At 52.8% G+C, this 21,103-nt stretch overlaps 6 protein-coding genes across 6 annotated transcripts; 3 read left to right on the top strand and 3 right to left on the bottom strand.

Annotated features, from left to right (window-relative positions):
* Positions 1-256: 256 nt before the first annotated feature.
* Positions 257-7,673, top strand: N7532_006424 (type II myosin; the record flags this gene model as incomplete). Its single annotated transcript, XM_056618918.1, has 4 exons — positions 257-694; positions 730-894; positions 947-1,140; positions 1,202-7,673. 4 exons carry the CDS (start codon positions 257-259, stop codon positions 7,671-7,673), a joined length of 7,269 nt encoding a protein of 2,422 aa, XP_056475077.1.
* A 2,003-nt stretch (positions 7,674-9,676) lies between these two features.
* On the bottom strand, positions 9,677-11,475 carry N7532_006423 (uncharacterized protein; the record flags this gene model as incomplete). The annotated part of the gene is made up of 6 exons (XM_056618917.1): positions 9,677-10,093; positions 10,151-10,483; positions 10,553-10,678; positions 10,730-11,067; positions 11,119-11,216; positions 11,270-11,475. The coding sequence occupies 6 exons, from the start codon at positions 11,473-11,475 to the stop codon at positions 9,677-9,679; spliced, it is 1,518 nt and encodes a 505-aa protein (XP_056475076.1).
* Positions 11,476-12,543: 1,068 nt separating this feature from the next.
* Positions 12,544-14,724, bottom strand: N7532_006422 (uncharacterized protein; the record flags this gene model as incomplete). The annotated part of the gene is made up of 4 exons (XM_056618916.1): positions 12,544-13,229; positions 13,290-13,549; positions 13,607-13,894; positions 14,138-14,724. The coding sequence occupies 4 exons, from the start codon at positions 14,722-14,724 to the stop codon at positions 12,544-12,546; spliced, it is 1,821 nt and encodes a 606-aa protein (XP_056475075.1).
* Positions 14,725-16,272: 1,548 nt separating this feature from the next.
* Positions 16,273-16,467, bottom strand: N7532_006421 (uncharacterized protein; the record flags this gene model as incomplete). Its single annotated transcript, XM_056618915.1, has 1 exon — positions 16,273-16,467. The coding sequence occupies one exon, from the start codon at positions 16,465-16,467 to the stop codon at positions 16,273-16,275; it is 195 nt and encodes a 64-aa protein (XP_056475074.1).
* A 442-nt stretch (positions 16,468-16,909) lies between these two features.
* N7532_006420 (uncharacterized protein) lies at positions 16,910-18,807 on the top strand (the record flags this gene model as incomplete). The annotated part of the gene is made up of 3 exons (XM_056618914.1): positions 16,910-16,925; positions 17,051-17,842; positions 17,909-18,807. The coding sequence occupies 3 exons, from the start codon at positions 16,910-16,912 to the stop codon at positions 18,805-18,807; spliced, it is 1,707 nt and encodes a 568-aa protein (XP_056475073.1).
* Positions 18,808-19,443: 636 nt separating this feature from the next.
* Positions 19,444-20,649, top strand: N7532_006419 (HNH endonuclease signature motif containing protein; the record flags this gene model as incomplete). Its single annotated transcript, XM_056618913.1, has 4 exons — positions 19,444-19,714; positions 19,762-20,012; positions 20,064-20,234; positions 20,290-20,649. 4 exons carry the CDS (start codon positions 19,444-19,446, stop codon positions 20,647-20,649), a joined length of 1,053 nt encoding a protein of 350 aa, XP_056475072.1.
* Positions 20,650-21,103: the final 454 nt, after the last annotated feature.

Raw genomic sequence — 21,103 nt, 5'->3', positions numbered from 1 at the left:
GGGGATCGGCGGGCGCCCGAGGAACGCAGGGTAAACAAACAGCTGCTTCTCCGCCTGATGCCATCATTGTCCCTCACTCCACGTCGGGGACTTCCTTGCCCACTTTCCCTGTTCTCCCGTGTGTTCTGCGGCTTTGTGTTCTTCCTTCACTTGTTCTACCCGTGTCTTCCTCATCGACTAATCGTCAATCTGTGTTCTGTCGGCTATGGGAAGCTACTTTGGAGTTGAATGATGTGCTACTGAACAACTTTCCGACATGCTGCCGTCTCAACTGAAGAACTCGCCCCAGCGGGCCAACCCGTTTGCACGATCATCACCCTCTCCAGCACCGCAATCCCAAGCAAGGCCGAAATCGGCCATCATCACGCCGTCGCAAGGGCTAGAGTCGGCCAGAGGGCATCTCCGCAACTCATCGGTCTCACAAATACCTCCAACATTGTCTCCGGCCTCTGCGAATCGCGAACGATCCAACTCCGGCCGTAACAATGCGTCGCCTGGGACATTCGCACCAAGCTTTATCAAGTCCGAGGAAATGCGACGCGGCGCCGATCAAATCAGAGGACTCGAGGGTGACAATGACTTTTCTGGCAACAAATACGTCTGGTTACGAGATCCTCAAAGGGCCTTCGTGCGGGGATTGGTTCTGGAAGAGCTAGATGGAGGGAGGCTGCTGGTCCAAAGTGACGATGGAGATGTATGAGCCCCGACAACTGTCCCGATTATTTGCAGACAGCTGACAACTCGAAACAGCAACGAGAAGTCGATGCCGACCAAGTCGATAAGGTCAACCCGGCCAAATTTGACAAGGCCGATGACATGGCCGAGTTGACACATTTGAACGAAGCCTCCGTGGTGCACAACCTGCACACCAGATACCAGTCTGATCTAATCTACGTGAGCGACCTTGTCTCCAAAGATATGCACATTAAACGAGTACTGACGCTAGGGAATGCAGACATATTCAGGCCTGTTCTTGGTCACGATCAATCCTTATTGCCCGCTGCCGATCTACACAAACGAGTATGTGAAAATGTACAAGGGTCGCGGAAGGGAGGAGACTCGTCCCCACATATTTGCAATGGCCGATGAAGCCTTCCGAAATTTGGTCGAAGAGGGAGAGAATCAAAGTATTCTCGTCACGTAAGTTCATTGCCCATTGTTCTGCCGCTCCCGCGAGCCCATCAATTAACTTGCTGGACAGAGGTGAATCCGGTGCCGGTAAAACCGAGAACACCAAAAAGGTGATTCAATATCTCGCCGCAGTCGCAACCTCCGATACTCCCTACGGTCGATCCGGGACTAAACATTTGTCCAACCTGTCACAACAAATCCTGCGTGCCAACCCGATTCTCGAGGCATTCGGTAACGCCCAAACGGTGCGGAACAACAACTCTTCACGATTCGGAAAGTTTATTAGGATTGAATTTTCACGATCAGGTCAGATTTGTGGCGCATGGATTGACTGGTATTTACTGGAGAAATCGCGAGTGGTCAAGCCCAACTCCAGTGAACGAAACTATCACATCTTCTACCAGCTCCTCCAAGGTGCGGATCGGACGACTCGTGAGAAATTGTTGCTCAATGATCTCCAGATTGAAGATTTCTCGTACACCAGAGATGGAAATGACTCAATCGTGGGTGTTTCTGATGAGGCCGAGTGGAACTCCCTGATCGAAGCATTCCACGTGATGAACTTCTCCGACGAAGACCAGATGTGTATCCTTCGCACCATCGCGGCCGTTCTCCACCTGGGCAACGTGTCTGTGGCCAAAGCGAGTGCCCGTGCAGAACAGGCGGCGCTCGGGCCAGATGGACATGCAAGCGTGGAAAAAGCATGTCAGCTCTTGGGCATCCCTTCGGAGCCATTCGTCAAGGGCCTACTACACCCAAGGGTCAAAGCTGGTAGAGAATTGGTCGAGAAAGTACAGACCCCTGAGCAAGTACGCCTCGCGCTGGACGCCTTGTCTAAGGGTATCTATGAACGTGGCTTCGGGGATCTTGTCACTCGTATCAACAATCAGCTTGGTCGTTCAATGGCTGATGACAACTATTTCATAGGTGTACTTGATATCGCCGGATTCGAGATTTTTGATAACAATAGTTTCGAACAACTTTGCATCAACTACACCAACGAGAAGCTCCAACAATTCTTTAACCATCACATGTTTGTCCTGGAACAGGAAGAATATGCTCGAGAGCAGATCGAATGGCAGTTCATCGACTTCGGCAAAGACCTCCAGCCAACCATCGATTTGATCGAGTTGACCAACCCGATCGGTATCTTCTCCTGCCTTGATGAGGACTGCGTCATGCCAAAAGCCACAGACAAGAGTTTCACCGAGAAGCTTCACTCGTTGTGGGACCGGAAGACCCCCAAATACAGATCTGCTCGTCTCAACCAAGGCTTCGTCCTCACGCATTATGCGGCTGAGGTCGAGTACACCACTCATGATTGGCTAGAGAAGAATAAAGATCCCATGAACGATAACATCACTCGGATGTTGGCCGATTCTGCGCAACCTCACGTGGCCAATCTCTTCGCCGACTGTGCTGATCCTGAGGCGGGAGGTGATCATCCTCGAAGCCGAGTCAAGAAAGGCCTGTTCCGGACCGTGGCCCAAAAACACAAGGAGCACCTGTCCAGCCTGATGACCCAGTTGCATTCCACGCATCCTCACTTTGTACGCTGTATCCTTCCAAACCACAAGAAACGCCCGAAGATGCTTCATGCCCCATTGGTTTTGGACCAGCTTCGGTGCAACGGTGTCTTGGAGGGTATTCGTATTGCTCGCACCGGCTTTCCGAATCGACTTCCGTTTGCTGAATTCCGAAAACGGTATGAGGTGCTATGCCAAAATATGCCGAAAGGGTACCTGGACGGACAGAGTGCGGCTCAAACTATGCTGGAGAAACTCAACATGGACAAATCCTGGTACCGTGTTGGTCGTACCAAGGTGTTCTTCAGAGCGGGTGTTCTCGCCGACCTGGAAGAGAAGCGAGACCAGGTCATTCGCAGTATTATGACCCGCTTTCAGTCGATCGCTCGAGGATTTGTTCAGCGCCGCATCGCGAACAAGCGACTTTTCCGCGCTGAAGCCACCCGCATTATCCAGCAGAACTTCCATGCCTATCTAAATCTCAAGTCTAGCCCGTGGTGGCGTCTTTTCTCGAATATGAAGCCTCTCATGGGTGACACACGCACAGCTAAAGAAGTTCAGAGGAGAGACGACAAGATCAAGTCCCTCGAGGAGAAAATGAAAAAGGATCTGTCTGATCGTCAAAGGCTGGATGAGGAGCGGCGTCGCACCGAAATCGAGATTCAGAAGATTCAGCAGACTTTGGAAAGTGAGCGAGCACTTGCCCTTGACAAGGAAGAGATCTTCAAGCGATTGCAGGCCCGTGAAGGCGAGCTTGCAGAAAAGCTCGCCGAGGCAATCGCGGACCAGGAGAGCCTGGAGGAACAGCTTGATGAATTGGTCGACGCCAAGAGAAAGACCGACGAACAGCTCCAATTGCGCATCACTCAGCTTGAGCAAGCTGGACAAATTATCCAGACATTGGAGGCCGAAAAGAACGACCTTCAGGCTCGCGTGACGGAGCTTACCGAAAGGCTTGCCGATGCGGAGAGCCGATTCTCTGATAGGGATGGTCAGATCCAGGAACTTGGTCAAGAAATCAAGATGCTGCAGAGTCACCTGAGCCTAAAGGATCGCAAGCTCCAAGACCTCGAGGCCAAGCTGTTAAAGACCGATCAGGATCTGGATGTCAAGCTTGCGAATACTTCCAAGGACCTGGAAAAAGCGAAGACACAAAATCGTGAGCTTCTTGATGAGAATCGATCTATCCGCCAGCAGATTTCTGAGCTCTCAGCCACCTCCACTGGCTATGAGGATCTCTTGCGACGCAAGGAAAGTGAAATGACTGTGCTTCGGAACGACGCAAAAAAGCATTTCGAAGAAAAGCAGACCGTCGAGGCCGAGAAGAGATCTCTCTCATCTCGCCACGACAATATGCAGCAGCGCCTTCGCGAAGTTCAAGCCGAGAGGGATGCCATGCGATCAGAGAAGGCGCACCTGGAACGGGAAGCCGCCGCTGTCAAGCAGCTCCTTGAAGACAAGAGATCCGAAGATGCGGAGGCTGGCGAAAGTCGGAAGCTTCTCGAGAAACAGGTTTATGACCTCAAGGATCAACTATTCAAGGCCGAAGCAGACCTGAGCCGCGAGCGTCAGTCAAGGGACGACGTTCAGATGCTCGCCGATCATAATCTTGCTGAGCTGAACAACAAGTACGAAGCTCTCAACGATTCGAAGATCACCATCGAGAAGGAAATGTACATTCAGCAAGATAGTCTCCGCCGAGCCACCGAAGCCCGGGTTGCAGCAGAGAAATCCCGCAAAGACCTTCAGGCTGAGTTGATCAAGCTTCGCGATAGGTTTACGACTGTGGAAAACGCTCGTTTAAATGCGGAGGCCGAGATTGAACGCAAAATCAAGGGCCAAGCCGATGAGCGTGTCTCTAGTCTCCGCAAGGATTTGCAGGATAAGACTGAGTTGCTGGAGGATATCGAGACTGAACGTGCAGAACTGGCTACCCGTGTTCAAGAGCTCACCCACGCAATCTCCGAGTCCGACAACTTCCGAATTCGCCATGACCAACACAAGGAGCGACTCGAGAGAGAGTTAGTGACTCTGAAGGGTCGCCTGACGGCTTCGGAGAATGACAACCGGTCCTTGCTCACCAAGATACAACAAAAGAATCTTGACATCGCTCGGTCAACCTCCAAGGCTAGCGACAACAACAGACTTCGTCTGACGAACCTACAGAAGGAGAAGGCTAGGATTGACGAAGAGAAGAAGAAACTTGAACGCCAGCTCGGAGAGTCGCAACTCACCATCAACGCTCTCGAGAAGCAAAAAGAGAAACTTTCTTTGAACCTGGAGGATATGAACCACGAGGTCCAACGCGAACACAAGACCAGTCGCAATGCTGAAAAAGCCGCTTCCACCGCCAATCTTCAGCTCGCAGAGGCCAATCGCAACCTTGAGAACGAACGCCAACTGCGGAGCCAAGCTCAGTCAAATACCCGTCAAGTCCAGGGAACCCTGGATAGAGCCAACAAAGAAATTGAAGAGCTGCATCGACAATTGACCCTTCTTCACCGGGTGTTCGAGCCCGAGGCTTCTGAGCCTACACAATCCTGGGAAGCAGTGCAGCCACACCTTTTGAAGCAAGTGGACTTGGCCCAAGTCATTGATACAGTGCAACACAAGCTCCGGGTATCAGAAGAAAAGCATGCCCGTGCTGAGAGCCAGCTCGCTGAAATGCGCCGCCGCCACGCCGATGAAATGAAGGATCTGGACTCGAAGTATTCTTCCTCAAAGCGTGCTTTGCTTGAGGAGATCGATCAAAATGAGGTCGCGAACAACCGTACACCGCAGCACCTCAGGAAGAACTCCGAGAATGCTCTCAAGAGGTTCTCCAACCCCTCTACACCCAACCGTCGCCAGAACGCCTGGGAAGCGCCGAATGAATCGGCCCGCTCGGACAGAACCGTGGATACCGTTGGTTATCAAAGACGCATGGACTCTGCTGCCGAAATTGAGGAGCTGCAGAATAAGCTTCAGATGACTGAAATGCAGAACCGCCATCTGCAAAGCCAGCTTCACGGCTCTACTCCCACCCGGGACATCTGGCAAGATGAGAGCCCCTCCATGCGTCGCATGAATCTTCTGGAGCGCGAAAATGGCCGTCTTCATGACCAACTTGACGACTCCGCCAAGAAGGTCTCGTCCCTGGAGCGAAGCATTCGATCTGGCGAGCTTTCGCTTCGTGACGTCCAGGCCAAATCCCACGAGGAACTGTATGATCTGATCAACTCCCAAGAGCAGTCTCGCCGCTCCTTGCTCAAGATTCACAACGATACCATCGCCGAATTTGGCGAAGCCAAATCTCACTACGAGAAGCTCAAGCGTGCCCGGGCTGCTCTGGAAGTCGAGTTGCGTGACGCTCGCTCTGAGACCCAGGAGATGCAATCCATTCGAGACCAGGATGCCATCAGCCGCAACCAGCTTCTTCAAGAATTCTCAGAATTGCAGATTCGCCTCGATGCTGAGTCGTCGAGGGCTGTGGACCTGGAGTCCAGCCTCAGCCTGTACAAGACTCGCGCCGATGAGTACTTCAACAAGATTGAACAAGCCGAGATTACTGTCCTGAAGGCGACTCGTGCCGAGAGCTTTGCCAAGTCTCGCTGCCAGGAAGCTGAGGAAACCTGCGCGCAGATTACTTCTGAGCGTAAGGAAATGGATGCCCTCGTGGAAGATTTGCAGCGTCAAGCGACATCCCTCGAGGCTCGCATGGAAGACCAGGCGGCTGAGCTTCAGGCTGCCTTGCAGTCCAAGCAGCGTCTTCAGAATGAGCTGGAGGATTACCGCAACCAGCGAGCTATTGATATCGAAGATAAGGAGACCTCCATGGAGCAGACCAGGCAAAAGTACCAGAGAGAGTTCTCGACCATCAACAGCGAGCTTGAGATGGAGCGGGAACGCGTGCTTAATGCCCGTAGCGAGAACACCCGCCTGCGTGATGAACTCGAAGACCTTCGCAGCAAGTGGGACAACGAGGTCCTTAATAGCTCAACCTGGGCCAAAGAGAAGGCTCGTCTCGACATGGTCATGCAGGATCTCTCTAACTCTCGCGATGAAGCCGCCAAGGCACACGGCGAGGCTCAGACTAAGGTGGTTTCTCTGCTTTCCCAGGTTCGAGATCTTCGTACATCTGTGGAAGACGTTACCGCCGAACGGGACTTGCTTCTCAAGGATAAGAAAATGCTGGAGAGCCGCCTCGCTGAGGCTGGCGAGCGTCTTGAGGATCTTGCTAAGGGAGAAAGCCCCTCGATGCGTAATGCCGCCAGCATGGATCGCGAGCTTCTTGAGCTAAAGTCCAAGCTTGCTCAACAGGAAGATGTCTCTGCTGCAGCTGTTGGCAAGATGCGTCGGGCCGATGCTCTGAACACTGAAATGCAGAAGGAGCTTACTGCGGAGCGGGAGGCTCATGCTCAACTTTTCAAGGACAAGGCTGGATTGGAGAAGCAACTGAAGGAAGTTCAACTCCGATGCGTCGACCTTGAGACCAAGGGTTATTCCTCTGGTAGCCAGGATGTGCGGTTCTTGCACAAGCGGATCAAGGAGGTACGTGAACTTCAGCATCAGGTTATGGCAACATCGGTTACTAATATTATACAGCTCGAGAACCACCTCGAAGACCAGGAGAACAAGCATAGCGCCGAACAGCGATCTCTCCGCAACGTCGATCGCACTGTGAAGGATCTCCAGTCTCAGATCGACCGACGCGAGAAGATGAATTCTCAGCTCACCGAGGATATGAACAAAGCTCAGGATAAGATTGCCCGACTCCTTCAGAATATCGATAAACTGCATCAAGGCGATACCGAGACCCAGATGAAGATTCGTCGGGCTGAGCGCGAGCTGCTTCAGGAGAGGGAGAAAGCTCAGCGTCTCGAGCGTGAGCTCGATGGCTACAAGACGCGGAGTAGCACAATCGGTCGGTCCCCCATGGCTGCCCTCAGTAATGCCGGTAGCCGACGAGGAAGTGCGGTCTACGGATCCAATGATACCCCTCAGCGGAAGCCCAGCAACACCAAGGGCTTCCTGTGAATAGGGTGATGGAATGTGTAACATGTTCGTTTGGAGTTTTGCTACGGGCCTGACTGTATTACCGTTTTTGTTTGCTTTCGAGTGTCTTGCGGTTGGCGTACATGTGCATTCGGAGAAGGGTGTGTTAGTGTTTCATTGTTAACGATGGTTCTTCATACTGCTAGCGAATGACTCTATGTCTGATTCGCTTTGGGGTTGTATGTATCTGGATGGGCTTTTTGTTTCACGTTTCGCGGCCGGGGTAAATAAGCATGAGGGGAATATGATTCGGCTATTTACAATTCGACAATTCCAGATCGGTTAATTAATCTTGCCTAGCCCACAGGACGAGCATGTTTGCTACTAGTAGTAGAATAGAGATGGTCCTTGGGAAAGGAACTCGAAGCAATCTATGGCGAGGCCAGGGACTGCACTAGTCCGAACTTGAAAGATCAACACACGTGATCCAGCCACGAGCAGGGCATTCGGCCCACTCCCAGCCAACACCTGGACATCCCACGCAATGCGGAACAACTATTTAGATGGAATCTAAAATATGGGGTACGTCACATAGGCTACCCTGCGATTGTGGGGTCTGCCCGCTCTGCGGATTCAATCGCTCCTAATCCCGGCCCGACCACAGCCTGAATGACTTCCGGTGAATGAATTCCGGCGAAGTTTACGTGCAGATTAGACGGCTTTGATGTGATTGCATCCTACAGCCATCCAGAATATCCAGTGGCAGTATTATATGCTCTACGCCATTTTCAACTTTTGCTATGTCCCTCTCATTTACTAGTTCTATATTGAGACTGCGAGGTTATCGCTTGAACAAGCTGATCGGCTCTATGAAATCAAGCATGATACAGGAAAAGACATCCGGGAGCATTTTGGAAAGCAGGAGGCTGCGAGAGAACGTTCATCCCTAACGGGCTGGTGCCTAAAGCACCCAAGCGCTTTCTGCTTAACTAACTACCTTGAAGCTTCGGAGCGCTTCACTTCTCCCTCCGCATACATCCATCGGATGCTCACGAACAAATTGGCCATCGCCAGCTTATCGCTGGGCCAACACCCTTCCCATTGCCTCGCCACAAGATCCAGGCCACTGCAGAAGTCGGATACAAAGGCATTGAAATCGTTTATTTCGAACTGGAAGCATATTCTCAAGCTCAAAAAATTCCAATCCTCGGAGGCGCAGAGAAGATTCGCGCCTTATGCCAGAGACACAACTTGGAGATTGTGTCTCTAGCACCCTTCGAGAATTACGAAGGTGACCGATCGCCTCTGAGCGACAGATTGCAAAAAGGCACGCGTTGGATCGAGGTAGCGAAGGGACCTTCGTGCGCTTTACCTGCAAGTCCCGTCGAATTTCAAGCCTGACGCTATCGGCGACAAGGCCGTGATCGTGATTATCAGTGAGCTCCAGCAGCTGGCTGATATTGCGAGTGCGGAGCAGCCGGTCATGTCCATTGCGTATGAGTATCTATCTTGGGGAACACACTGCTCGACATGGGAAGTTGCCTTGGAATATGTCAATGAAGTCGATCGGTCGAATTTTGGTCTTTGTCTAGACACATTTCATGAAGGGACGAAGTTATGGGGTGATCTTTTCGATGCGTCGGGTCGCTTCCCTGGTTCTGCTCGAGTTCTTCGCGAATCTCTCAATCGTTTCATTGCCACCTGTCCTGTCGAGAAAGTATTCTTTATTCAGCTCTCTGATGCTGAACGGTTCGATCCTCCGTTCTCCAAAAGTCACCCGTGGTTTGTCGAAGGGGAGGCACCGCAGTTTACTTGGTCTAACATGCACACCCATTCCCTTCTGAGAAAGAACGGGGTGCATATCTGCCTGTCGCGGAGATCCCCAACTCCTGGATCGTTGCGAAAGGCTTCAAGGGCTGGGTTTCGATGGAGGTTTTTGACCGCAGTATGCGGGATAGCGCAAACTCAAAACCAATCTTTGTGATAAATTATGTTATGTGATCATATTATCTCCTACGCAGCGGGCAGCAAAAATCACCCGACACTCAATGCACGTATCGGAACGAAACCATACCATCAACTCTTGTTTTCCCAGCAATAGCAGAGCTACCAGCAAGCACGCCTTCCTCCAACTCAGCCTTCTCAATCTCGGCATTCTGTCGTTTCAAGCGCCGCTTAATACCGAACGCCATAAGTGCACACACCAGACATGCACCACTCATCACGCCTCCACCAGCATAGTACCTCGGCTGCTGAGAATCGGGAAACATGTAAGAAGTGTAGAAGTGTGCAACTCCAGCGCCCATCAGATTCATAATTGCCAGCGCACTCGCGCGCTTTGCCTTGGGACGTGGGAGCGTTGAGCTTAGCCAGGAGACGCAAAGATTGTAGGGTGAGTAGGAACCCGCTGTCATAAGGAACATGCTGAAGTAGCGGCCACCTGTTGATGGGACAAACATTGCCTGTGATTTTATTAGTATAAGTTTTGGCTTCGATTGGGCTTCGATGCTATGACTTACCAGCAAGTTTCCGAGAAGTGCGAAGAGCAATGGGATTGCGATGTGGAAGCCTCGCTCCTGTTTGTGGGCCGCGTGGAAAGAGATTGCCAGTGAGCAGAAAAAGGCGAAGCCATATGGAGGTGCTGTGAGAAGCAGTGTGATGGTATCATTGTAACCCAGTGTACCGACGATAGAAGGGAAGAAGTTGTTGAAGGACTGGGCTGTGAGAAGGGACATCTGCAGGACGATGAACATGTATAGCTTCGGATCGATGAGAGCCTGCTTGACACCCCAGAGGAGAGACTCAGGATCGTCATCAACGAGTCCAGCATTTTCATTGCGCAGGCGCCAGTCCTAGTCTCGATTATCAGTCTCTGGATTCAAGTGAAAATTGTGCTGTTCGAGAGCCGCGACGCAACTTACGGCCAGCAATTGGTGTTCACGACTCATCCACCACCGCTTGGTGGTTCCTGGATAGTCTGGAATGAATGCAATAACAATGAATGCAATTGCAATCGTCATAGATCCTTCGATGATGAAAAGCCATTCCTTAAACTTGGGTTATCCTTTGCTCAATATGCATTAAGTAGATGTACTCACCCACGCAGGCCTCCCCATCTTGCCTTCCATACGGGCTACAATACCCGCAGCAATCAGTCCACCAAAAGCACTAGCCAGCATATTGGCTCCGTAAAGAAGGGCAATTCGCGGAGGCAGCTCGGCCCGCTTATACCAGCAAGACATAAGGAAGAACACGCCTGGCAGAAAAGGCCCTTCTATCATTCCAAGGACGAAGCGCGACATGAACAGCCCAGCAAAAGTGCGCGTAAAGGCCTGGCACATGCTTACAATTCCCCATCCTGCGGTGACTATTCCGATATAGATCGATGGTTTGACCTTCGTGATGACAAGATTGGATGGGACCTGGGTCAAGATGTCTGAAACGTGTTAGCCCTGTAGCAATGTCTTCGCATGGAAGGAATTCTCACATCCGACATAGAATATCATCAGGCAAGTGTTGTACTCGGTATTCGTGATTCCGAGTGTGTCAGTGAGTCCAGCAATTTTCGCATTGGCGATGTTGTTTCTGGGAATAAAGATCAGCTTCAAAGTTCCAGATGGACGGAATATGGAACACACCGATCGAGAATGTTCATCAAGAATAGAATCACCACGGAGGGAAGCAAGCAGCTATCCAGTCTGCGAACTAATCCCTTTTCAAGCATTTCAATCTCCTCATCTCCCCTGGAAGCCAATTCTGCTGGTAGCGGCAGCTGTTGCAAAGGTCCAGGCTTGACAACTTCAACAGCCTCAGTACCAGGCTTGGTTTGCGCGATATCGTCCATTCTTGCGATGCTTCCACTGGCACTGGAACTCTTGTTCTGTCTCAGGATATGTCCAAGGTCTCCCGGTGGAGACCAACGCGGGGTTCGTCATCTCTACCTATTTATACCCTTCAGCCGATAGGCCCTTCTCTTGCAGCTGAGGCATCAATCCACGCGGCAGACACATGCAGTTGACCGGGGATGTTTCCGCAATCCGGGGTAAACGCGGAGAGGGGAACATGGGGTTTCTGGTGGAGAGCCTAGCGATCAAAGACATTATAGGAGCCGAAGTATAAGTCCCGGTGAGAAAGCCGGGGTTGGCAGCGAAGGAGGCTGGAGGCTGGAGGGAGCCTCATAGTTTCGTTCCCACGTGGAGATCGCATGATGCAAACCACCAGGGCGAGATTGATATGTTTGTCCTATGACGCGTATTATTTTCTTACCCAAGATTCGTCAGTCGAAAGTCTCAGGTGCTGCTGTGATCAACAACATCTAAAGAAAACATCAGTCGACATACGATCCTCGGTGTATCGTCCATCCACAAATATATACCAATGTGTACCCCGCCAGTCATATAAATGCAAGTAGATAACAAATGAAGTTCAAAGAATTGGAATAATGATATTGTTCTCACTAAGGTGGAGTTCTGGTAGGAAAATCCATGTGTAGCCCGACTTTCCAGAAAAACGCCAACCCAAACCATTTGAAGCAAGAGTGAAGACAGAACCCAGCATAAACAGAAACTTTCGAAAGATTCATAGGCAAAAATCTGTGACAAGAAAAAACGAAAAATATCTCACGAGAGGAAAACTCGAAATCCGAGAAGGTAAGAGCAGCGTGATTAATCATTACCATGCTCGTTCTCCAGTGATGATTAAGACGCCGATCCGTATGTTTTAAAAAAAAAGGAAAATCCAGAAGAAAAACGAGGGGCAAAGAAAGCAGACACCTGCAGACGCGGTCCTAATGTACAACGGGCGGCAAAGAAGATGAAACAGGGGGTATCGTTATGAGAAGCAGCTGATGATTGGCCTGGCTTGGATTGGGATGTTGGCATACACCACGTGCAGCGCGGTGACACGGCAGAAACTACCGCTCCCCAAACTTGCCGTACTCCTGCTGCCATTTGAGGAGATGACGGGTCAGCACGTCCATCATTTCCACGCTGCTGAGGTCCTTGAAGTCTTTCTCGTGGATAGGGGCATCCCCTTCGCCGTCTGTCGTGGGCGGGGCTGATTCGCCGCCTTCGCTGGTGGTAGATGCCATCGCGGCATCTATTTGATCGACCATACTCTTCAAGAGCAGGCCCTGTGAACGATCGCCATTTCCTGTGGGCGTGGACGAGTTCTCGCTGGCAACGGCCATTTCGACTTGCATTCGTGAGATAAATTCCAAGATGGCGGCCACGCGTCGCTTCATCTCATTCATGGTGGTTCGCTGGGGGTGCATGTGACGAGGCTTGCTCGGTCGACTAGTTTCTCCATTAACGTGCATGCCATTGGGGCCGTTGTTGCCAACTCGGGGCGAATCTCCGCCGATATCATGAGACTGGCCCCGGCGAGGAGACTCGGTTCCATTGCCATTGGCATCGCGGTCTTTGGTGTATTGGTTGCGACCCACCCGGCCGCCCCGCCTGGCAGTCGGGCGTCCCGACTTGCGCGTTGATGGCCGAACAGGCGTTGGTTCTTTGGGGGTGGGAGTATTCGGACTGGGTTGGACCGGCTCAGGCTCGTTCAGCACCGGCTTCGTCGGAGATCCCGGTTCATGTTCGGATTCTAGAAAAACATGTCAGAAATGAGAAACAATGCGCCTGATAAAGACTCATAGGTACTCACCCTCTCCTTTGCGGCGGCTTGGCCTCTCTTTCCGACGGTTCGCGGCTTCTGGAGCTTCCGTTTCGACCTCTTCAGTCTCCTTAGCGGGTTCTTTATCGCGCTGGCCCCGAGAGGTGGCTCTGTGTCGTCGAGTCCCGTTTGTTGCAGGCTTCGCCTTGGACTCGTCATCGGAAGGAGGCTGAGATGCGGGGTTGCTCTGTTTTGACACAGCTGTGGGGGAGGGGGAACTCGTGCGCGGACGTTTCGAGCCGTTTCTGTTGCTGAAGGTACCATGTCAGCTACCAAACAGATTTCAAAGGGGAGCCAGAGATACGCACACTTCGCTATCACTACGGCTTCGCTTGCCGCGGCGGGTTGTAGATGTGTCGTCGGGGATACTCTTCGTATCTTCTTTGCTCTCCTCAATTGCTCGCCGAAGTTGTTCCTCCTCGTCGTAAGCAGCATCACGGCTATTCATAGTTGATCGCCGCTTGGGATTCGACGCACCCTCGCTATTTCGCGATTTTGGGTCCTTTGAACGTCGGGAGATATCTCGTGAAGAAGCCCGAGAGGAGGGCGCGGGCGACGACGGCGGCTGGACAGGGAGGTAGGTGGATGAGCGTGAGCTGCAGGGTTGTCAATAAGATGTCCATTGTAAAGCAGGGCTCGAAGATAAGGAGGTTGGGAGTCTCCGAAGATCTCAATCACCGAGTTGTGCGAAATCCCTCTTGGAGTGTAGCCGACATTGACTCGGCTGTAAGAGCCAGCGTCCGCCGGACCAGCTCCAGCAGAAGAATCGCAACACAACCAGACCCCAATGCAAAGCAAGACGATAAAAAGAAATTGCGAGGCTCGCTCAGGGAACTTACCCATTGGGTTCGCCGCGGATCTTGTGCAGATCCTTTCGGCACTCTTCGCAGAAATATTCGTCGGGACTCGCCTCCTCGTCCATAATCCCGACGCAGCCACCGTGCTGCCATACTTTGCAGGAGTCACACTGAATGAACATGCTCCCGACGTCATCGGAAAGCATATCAGAGGAGTCTGTAGGTGGATGGCCACCCTCTGACTTGACGACACCGCGGGTCAGAGCTTCGCGACGGGAGTGAGGCAAGCCTGGGTAGTCCTGCTGTCCACACAGACACCGAGTGATTTCCTCCTCTTCATCTTCATCGAACGCTTCATCGTCTCCCGCTCGGGGCGGATCTTCGTCATCTTCGTCTTCGCGGGCGCGCTGGCGCTGGCGCGTTTGTGGAAGGTCGACCCTCGAGCCGTGTTCGGCGTCGTCGACGGACTGGGATCGATGGCCGGATGAGCCATGGGGAGAAGGGTTTTTGTGGTTTGAGCGAGTGCTTCTTTCGCGAGTAGTGGAGTTTGAGGAGCTGGAGTTGGTGTGTTGGAGGAGGGCAGGAGAGGGCTGTGTGGTGCGGGCCCTCGAGGAGCGACGAGGCGACATGGCGGCGGTTCGGATAGGTGTAAGTTGGTAGAAGGTTAGACAGTAAGGATTTCACAGATCGACTGAGATAATGAAGGAGTTCCTCGAGGGAATGACGGGTGGTGTCGAGCACCGCCTCGAGCAGAACCGGTTGCGAGGGAGCTCTGTCGCGCGATTGACAGCTCCTTCATGCAGAAGGAGGACAAGACAATTGGAAATCGCAGTGAGATCTGGGTCAAGGCGTCACAAGGCTCGAAGAAGAGCCCGATGACTACATAGTCTGAGGAAAGTGAGGAGATTGGCGGGGGTGACAGCAGAAGGAAGAGAAGGAGAAAAGCGCCGGAACGGGACTCCAAAAGATCCATCGCCCGTCCTTCCCCGCTCTCGACCTCCTCAACGCGCGAGCCCTTTTTGCCCGCCCTGGCCTGTCGCTTTCTTTCACACAATATTGCTGGCCGGTATGACTTTTCGTTTTCCCGACTTTTTAATTGCAGGCTACTTTGTATCTCAAACTGTGTGAGTTGCGCTGACCTTTGCCCCCTCGGCAGAAATCCGTTCTTTGCCTCGTCCAATGCTCACGCGGACCTGCACGTCCTCCTCCCGCTTCCCGCCTTTTTGACACACCGGCAAGACCGCGGTCTTATTCTACACTCTTGAAAATTCGGTGCACGTTGGATTCCAGCCCTTCATAACCTGTCCTTCTTGCTCCGAGACGCGAAACTCGACCGTGTGGCGCAAGGAACGCGAGGCGAGTCCCTGGGCGGGAACCTGCTCAATGCTTGATTTGCATGGCATTGCGCGAATTCCAGTCTCTGCGCGATGTCGTAACTGTCGGAGACATTATATTTTTTCGAGATGAGTGCGATTGGTTATCTACAGGTCCTGGACGTGCAGAGACTCATGGACTTGTTCGGTTTCGGCGAACTCGGCAGCCCAGCAGAGACGCCGCAGGTACTGCTAGTAGATATTACCATTCGAAGTTCGCGCAGGACTTGATTGGGCGCTGGGCCATCAGAACACCTGGAAATGGTTTCTACTGTTGTAAACAATGCGCCTGTCCCCGTGCCTGTCTCCCCTGCCGTACCCGGGTTATGTGTTGCGCTGCCCGCAGTTCCCTCCACGCGTCTAACAAGGCTCCCCGGCCGATACCTTTTCCTGCTTCAGGCTTCATGCTGGGATTAGCCTTCGAATTGTTCCCGGTGGGTGGTGTAACCGGGGAAGAGCTGAGCTGCCGAGTCGAGCTTCTCTTGCGGAATCCGTGCTGTCCAACGCAAAGCACCGGGGCCGTCCGTCACTTACGGCTGGGAATGCAGGTACGGCGGACAAGATCATTTCACCCCACCCTCCGGAGACCGTAGTTTGTAGAGAAACCTCTCCATATGTGTCAAAGCTCGTCGCGGCCTTGAGTAAAGTCTCCATTGGCGCCAAATTCCTTGCTCCAACCCTAGGGTCTTCTCCGATGAACACCGCTTTTCTGTGTGGGGCGACCAGGCCTTCGGCCTGCAGCCGGTGGAAACCCGTAGGATAAACGTGCCACGCAAAGGCGAGGGATTAGAAGGGACGAGCTTTTCAGAGCATCCGATACGCGCGGGTACCAGGGGGAGAAAGGAGCGAGTGCTGCGTAATGGCGTACCCCGGAATACCTCGTTGGGTGCCCAGATTGCCCAAAGCGGCTAGCGTGGTAGTGTTCCGAATTCCCGTGACTCGCTGGTCTTTCGCTTCGCTCAACCCCTCCGCATCTCTAGAACTCATGAGGATCTCCATGCTCGGGCATTTCTTGCAAGAGCCATCGGTGGATTTATTCTACGTTGCTTGGCCCTGACCTGCCCCTGAGGCATCCCGTGCCTAATTTGTGCTAAATATTGACGCTGTCGTCGTTGGTATGTTCATATTCCACCTCCCGGGATTGTGGAACACCGAGGCAGCTTGAATCAGCCATGGACAAGTCCGCTGGGTGATCGGTGGTGCCCGAGTTTCCCCTCATCTCATAATCATTTTATTTTGCCGAGTCTAACACCTTCTCCGTCACAGTACCGTTCATTCTGTCCCACGGTATCACCGTCGCTGAGATATTCGGATTACTGGCGCCCTCACGATTGTTGCCGGAGGAGGGGGAATTCCAAACCAGAGATCACCAGGCTGGCGCCTTTTGTTTGCTTGTCAGTGCCAGTGGTAGTGGTCGAGGGCGAGTGGTGAACTTTGCATAATGACCTCTACTCTAAGTATGTCTTGTTCTTGTCTCCTCTAGAGGTTCATGGGACCATTTCCCTCTCAAGGCCCCCTGATCACCTGTTGAGGTACCCATGTGCTGGGGTAATGTTACTGACATGTTGCCTGCAATGTTTAGACGGGACGTTCAACTCGGCCCCTGACACACCCCCCCCCCTCTACCCCGATCGCCTTATCCGGCCGCTCCCCAAAAAGACCCTGCGCTCTCGCCTGTCCACCGACGCGGCCGACACCATCCTCTATCCGCCAACTCCGCCGGCATCCCAGATCTTTTACGGCGTGCCCGGAGATTCAGAAGAGGCGGTCAACGACGCGAAAGTCTACGTGCAACAGTCCATCGAGTCAGACCGGCATGAACTGACCCCCGAAGCCGACTCTCACCACGGATTTGACACCACTGCGGAATTCGAAAGCGGGGACGAGGATGGGCCTGTAGTTGTTCGTCGCAGCGCAGGATTTCGAAGTTCGGTATCACCAGCTTCCAGCACACAACATCCCCAGGGGTACTCTGGGAACGACGGGCCCCCCAAATCGTCGGCCGGCCCGGACGGCTACGACGCCTTTGAAAACACAAACAACAAGAAGAAGCGAAAGATCCCTACTCCGGGAAATATGAACGGTCATCATTCGGCATTATCCCCGGAGTTCGCGAGTATGGGCTTGGCCAGTCCCAGCCCGGGACCCGCCACGGCCTCGGAAGGCATGCCTACTGGCACGTATTATGGCAGCGGAAATCCTGCGTCGCCCTTGGCGAGTGGGATTTCGGGTTCTGGCCGAGGCAGATTGGGCCGGAGTACAACACGGAGTAACTCCGGGCGGAACCCACTGTCTGCTAATGCACAAACAGCATGGTTGACTTCTCGAACGCCCGGTCGACGTGATGGAGTGATGTCGTCTCCTGTGCCATCCGGTAAGTTTCAATTTGGACTTCCCAGATATCACCGGGTATCCTTGAGAATACTCATTCCATTCGCAGGCGACTCTGATCAAGGTATCATTTCCGCGGCAATTGCAAATGCAGCCACCCTTTCATCTCCGCCCCGGGAGTCTGGCAATGTCAGCCTCTTGGATCAAGAGAATACTACCCCGACCAAGACCCAATTCACTTTTACCTGCGAATCCGACTCCTCCAAAGGGATGGCCCTGCAGCGGCATTCATTCCCTCTTCCGCATCGCTCCCCCACCTCCCCCCTTGCCGCTACCACGCAAAACCCCCGTGGCCACTCCACCCAAGGGACCCAGACCAGCCCGAGCATGGCTGCCCAGATGAATCAACATCTGCCACCGGGTACGCAGCCGCCGCCGGGCGAGCAAGGCTCCACGGGTCGCAAGAAGAAGCGGTCACCTGGCAGCGTTTATGCCATGGCCGCACGCCAGCGCAAGATCCAGCAACAGTACACGAATATCAATCACCCTCCAATCTCCAGTGAGATCTGGATCTGCGAGTTTTGCGAGTACGAGAACATTTTCGGCCATCCGCCGGAGGCATTGATCAGGCAATATGAAATAAAGGACCGGAAAGAGCGGAAGCGACTTGCGGAGAAGAAGCGGCTGTTGGAAAAGGCCAAGATGAAGGGCCGTAAGACCAAGAAGGCGCCGAAGAATGCCTCGAAGGGTGCTGCGGGTCAGCAGGGCTATCAGCAGGGGTACGACCGAGCTTCCGTTGACCACTCCTCTATTGCTGGCTCTGGTCATCCTGACGATGACTATCTTGGACATGAGTATGACGATGAGACAAGCCCAATACCCTCCCACGATCCCGTGTCTCCGGCCGATCTTAAACCTCCTCTTCCATCGGGCAACCACCCCAAGCTGGCTGCGACTGCGGGAGACGTAAAAGGCGCAGCAGATGCAGGGGCGAGTCGACCTGCCTGACAATAGGTGTGGCGATACCCTGCCAGGTGGGTGAGCTCTTCATGTCGTGTTTGGTTGCGCTTCGGTGCGGCGTATCGGTTTATGTTACGATTGCATCACGAAAATCCCCTCTCCAGCATCATCGGTTGGCGCGGTTTGTTAGGTTCGTTTGCTTGAGATATGTAAGTGTCATGACAGAATAGCCACGTAGGGCAATGTGAATGCGAACACTATTTGAGGTGTGATCCGGTACTTTGATTCGTAAGCCGCAGGATTTGACTTCTTTGTAGTCATCTAGACAAAGAACTCATGTATACCCTAAGTATTTTTTGGTGTGATCTTGAGTCCAGCAATCAGCTCTCGCCATTGAATAATTCCGATAGTGACAGCAGCAGTTGAAAATATAGAACGCTAGCACGATTAGACGTCCATTGGTGTATGCAGCGCCATGAAATGACGTTGTCGCGAAATGAATAGCGACGACTAAGCGCGTGGGGCCGCCCATCAGGCGTGGTGGACCCAGGGTTCACCCAGCAGGATCCTCTGCATGTACACAATTCAACCGTTTACCCGAGACCATCACCAGCCCTATTCTCTACGCAGGTATCAGCTTATTGAAGACAAAATTCATCTGGACCAATAGCAGGAAAGCCATCGATGATGTCTGTCCCCCCAGACTTCGAGAGCTGGACACCCCTGCTAGCCGCCGCGAAAGAACGAATCGAAAAGTACAAGCCCGCAGACCGTACCGACGACCAGCTCCTCCGACCTTCCCTCGAGGCCTTCCTCAAATGGCTTCCTCGAGGCGGCCGAGATAATGTGGCGCGGGATATTTTCGAGGCGACTTCGGATGACGCTCTTCACCAGGTCTTCCAAAATCTTCTCCTTGGCCTGGCGACGCCGAGTAAGCTCACTTTAGGGGTGTTGGGTGTGTGAAGCCTCGGTATAGATTCATTTATTAATATGATGAAACAGTGGCTGCGCGCGCCAGATATGAGATCTCTCAGGATTCGCCGGAGCCATTGGATTTCAAGCACCAATCAGAGAAGAAAGAGTCCAAATTCCGCGATCTTGTTATGCGCCGTGACAGCTTTTCCTGTGTTATCACAGGCGACATGGACACTGAGGCGTGGATGAATCTTGACAACCCAATCGATATCCCCTACTGTACTGCATTGGCTACCCATATTCTCCCGTTTTCGTTTGCGGCATGGAACAAGTCATTGGTAAGATCTTGCTAGAGGGTGGTGTGTCTCCGCCGCACTAACAGTTTTTAGGGGCTCCCGGATAGCAGACTGAGTCCCTGGGAGCTTCTATATCGCTGTTTTCCCCGGCTTCGACGGGCGGGTCTCCGGGCTGAAACCATCGACACCCCCTTGAATGGAATTCTCTTGCGGTACAATCTCCAGGCTGCCTTCAAGCGGAACCAGATCGCTTTCAAGTCGACAGTAAGTATTTCAAATCAAGCTATACGCACTGCTTTACTGACCGGATACGCAATAGGGCACGGAAAACAGGTACGAGGTCATTACCTTCGAGGGCTATCTTCAACAGGACAGAAGACGCTTGCCCAACAGTGGCCTCGTGGTACTTCGCCTGCCACTCGAGGAGGACGGTATGGAAGAATTGGACCTCCCAAGCCCGGCCATCTTGGACTGCCACTGGAGACTGGTGGAGATTCTCAACGAAACCCGCATTGCGCCTGCTCTTTGCCGTCACTTCGATGAGTGGAAGAATCTGAAGAAAACATACCACGGACTCGCGGAGGATGGCAGCACGGATGCGGCGAAGTACGTGCGCGCTGGTCTTTGGGGAGTCGGGGATGGCGATGTTAGTTTTGCTCAAAGCCACCCGTGGACCTAGTCTTCAAGTTACCGAAATCGAGACGGTGGGTTGAGACAAAGAACTCGCCCTTTTTTGAACCCTAGGGTAATGGTCATGCAATGAAAATCCAGTCAGATTCCATCCCCTTCATTCTTGTCAAATAAAACTAGAATGACGCATCGATTGGACATGCATCGTTGGCGCCGCGATGAAACGGCAATCCTGGGCGCGCGCGAAGTGAATCGGGCGCTAACTCGCGCCCCGTTGATCAGCGCCAACGCCATTTAGCGCCGCCCTGCACTAACAATAGACAGGAACTATTGGGCTCCAGATTTTCCGTTTCAGGTTCCGTTGTTTAGAATGAATCTGTGGAGGAGCGACAGCGCCGATGTCGACTTGTGGATCCTGGCGCCAACCGCCGAGCTGGTTTCATCTCCAGCAAGCATGAAGAAAATAGAAACATATCATTTCTTTGTTGCATCCATGGATGTGA

Source organism: Penicillium argentinense (assembly GCF_028826775.1).
Source record: "Penicillium argentinense strain IBT 30761 chromosome Unknown utg000005l_segment0_segment0, whole genome shotgun sequence".
Taxonomy (NCBI): Eukaryota; Fungi; Ascomycota; class Eurotiomycetes; order Eurotiales; family Aspergillaceae; genus Penicillium; species Penicillium argentinense.
The sequence above is the reverse complement of the archived record's forward strand: the minus strand, read 5'-3'. Positions and strand labels throughout refer to the sequence as shown.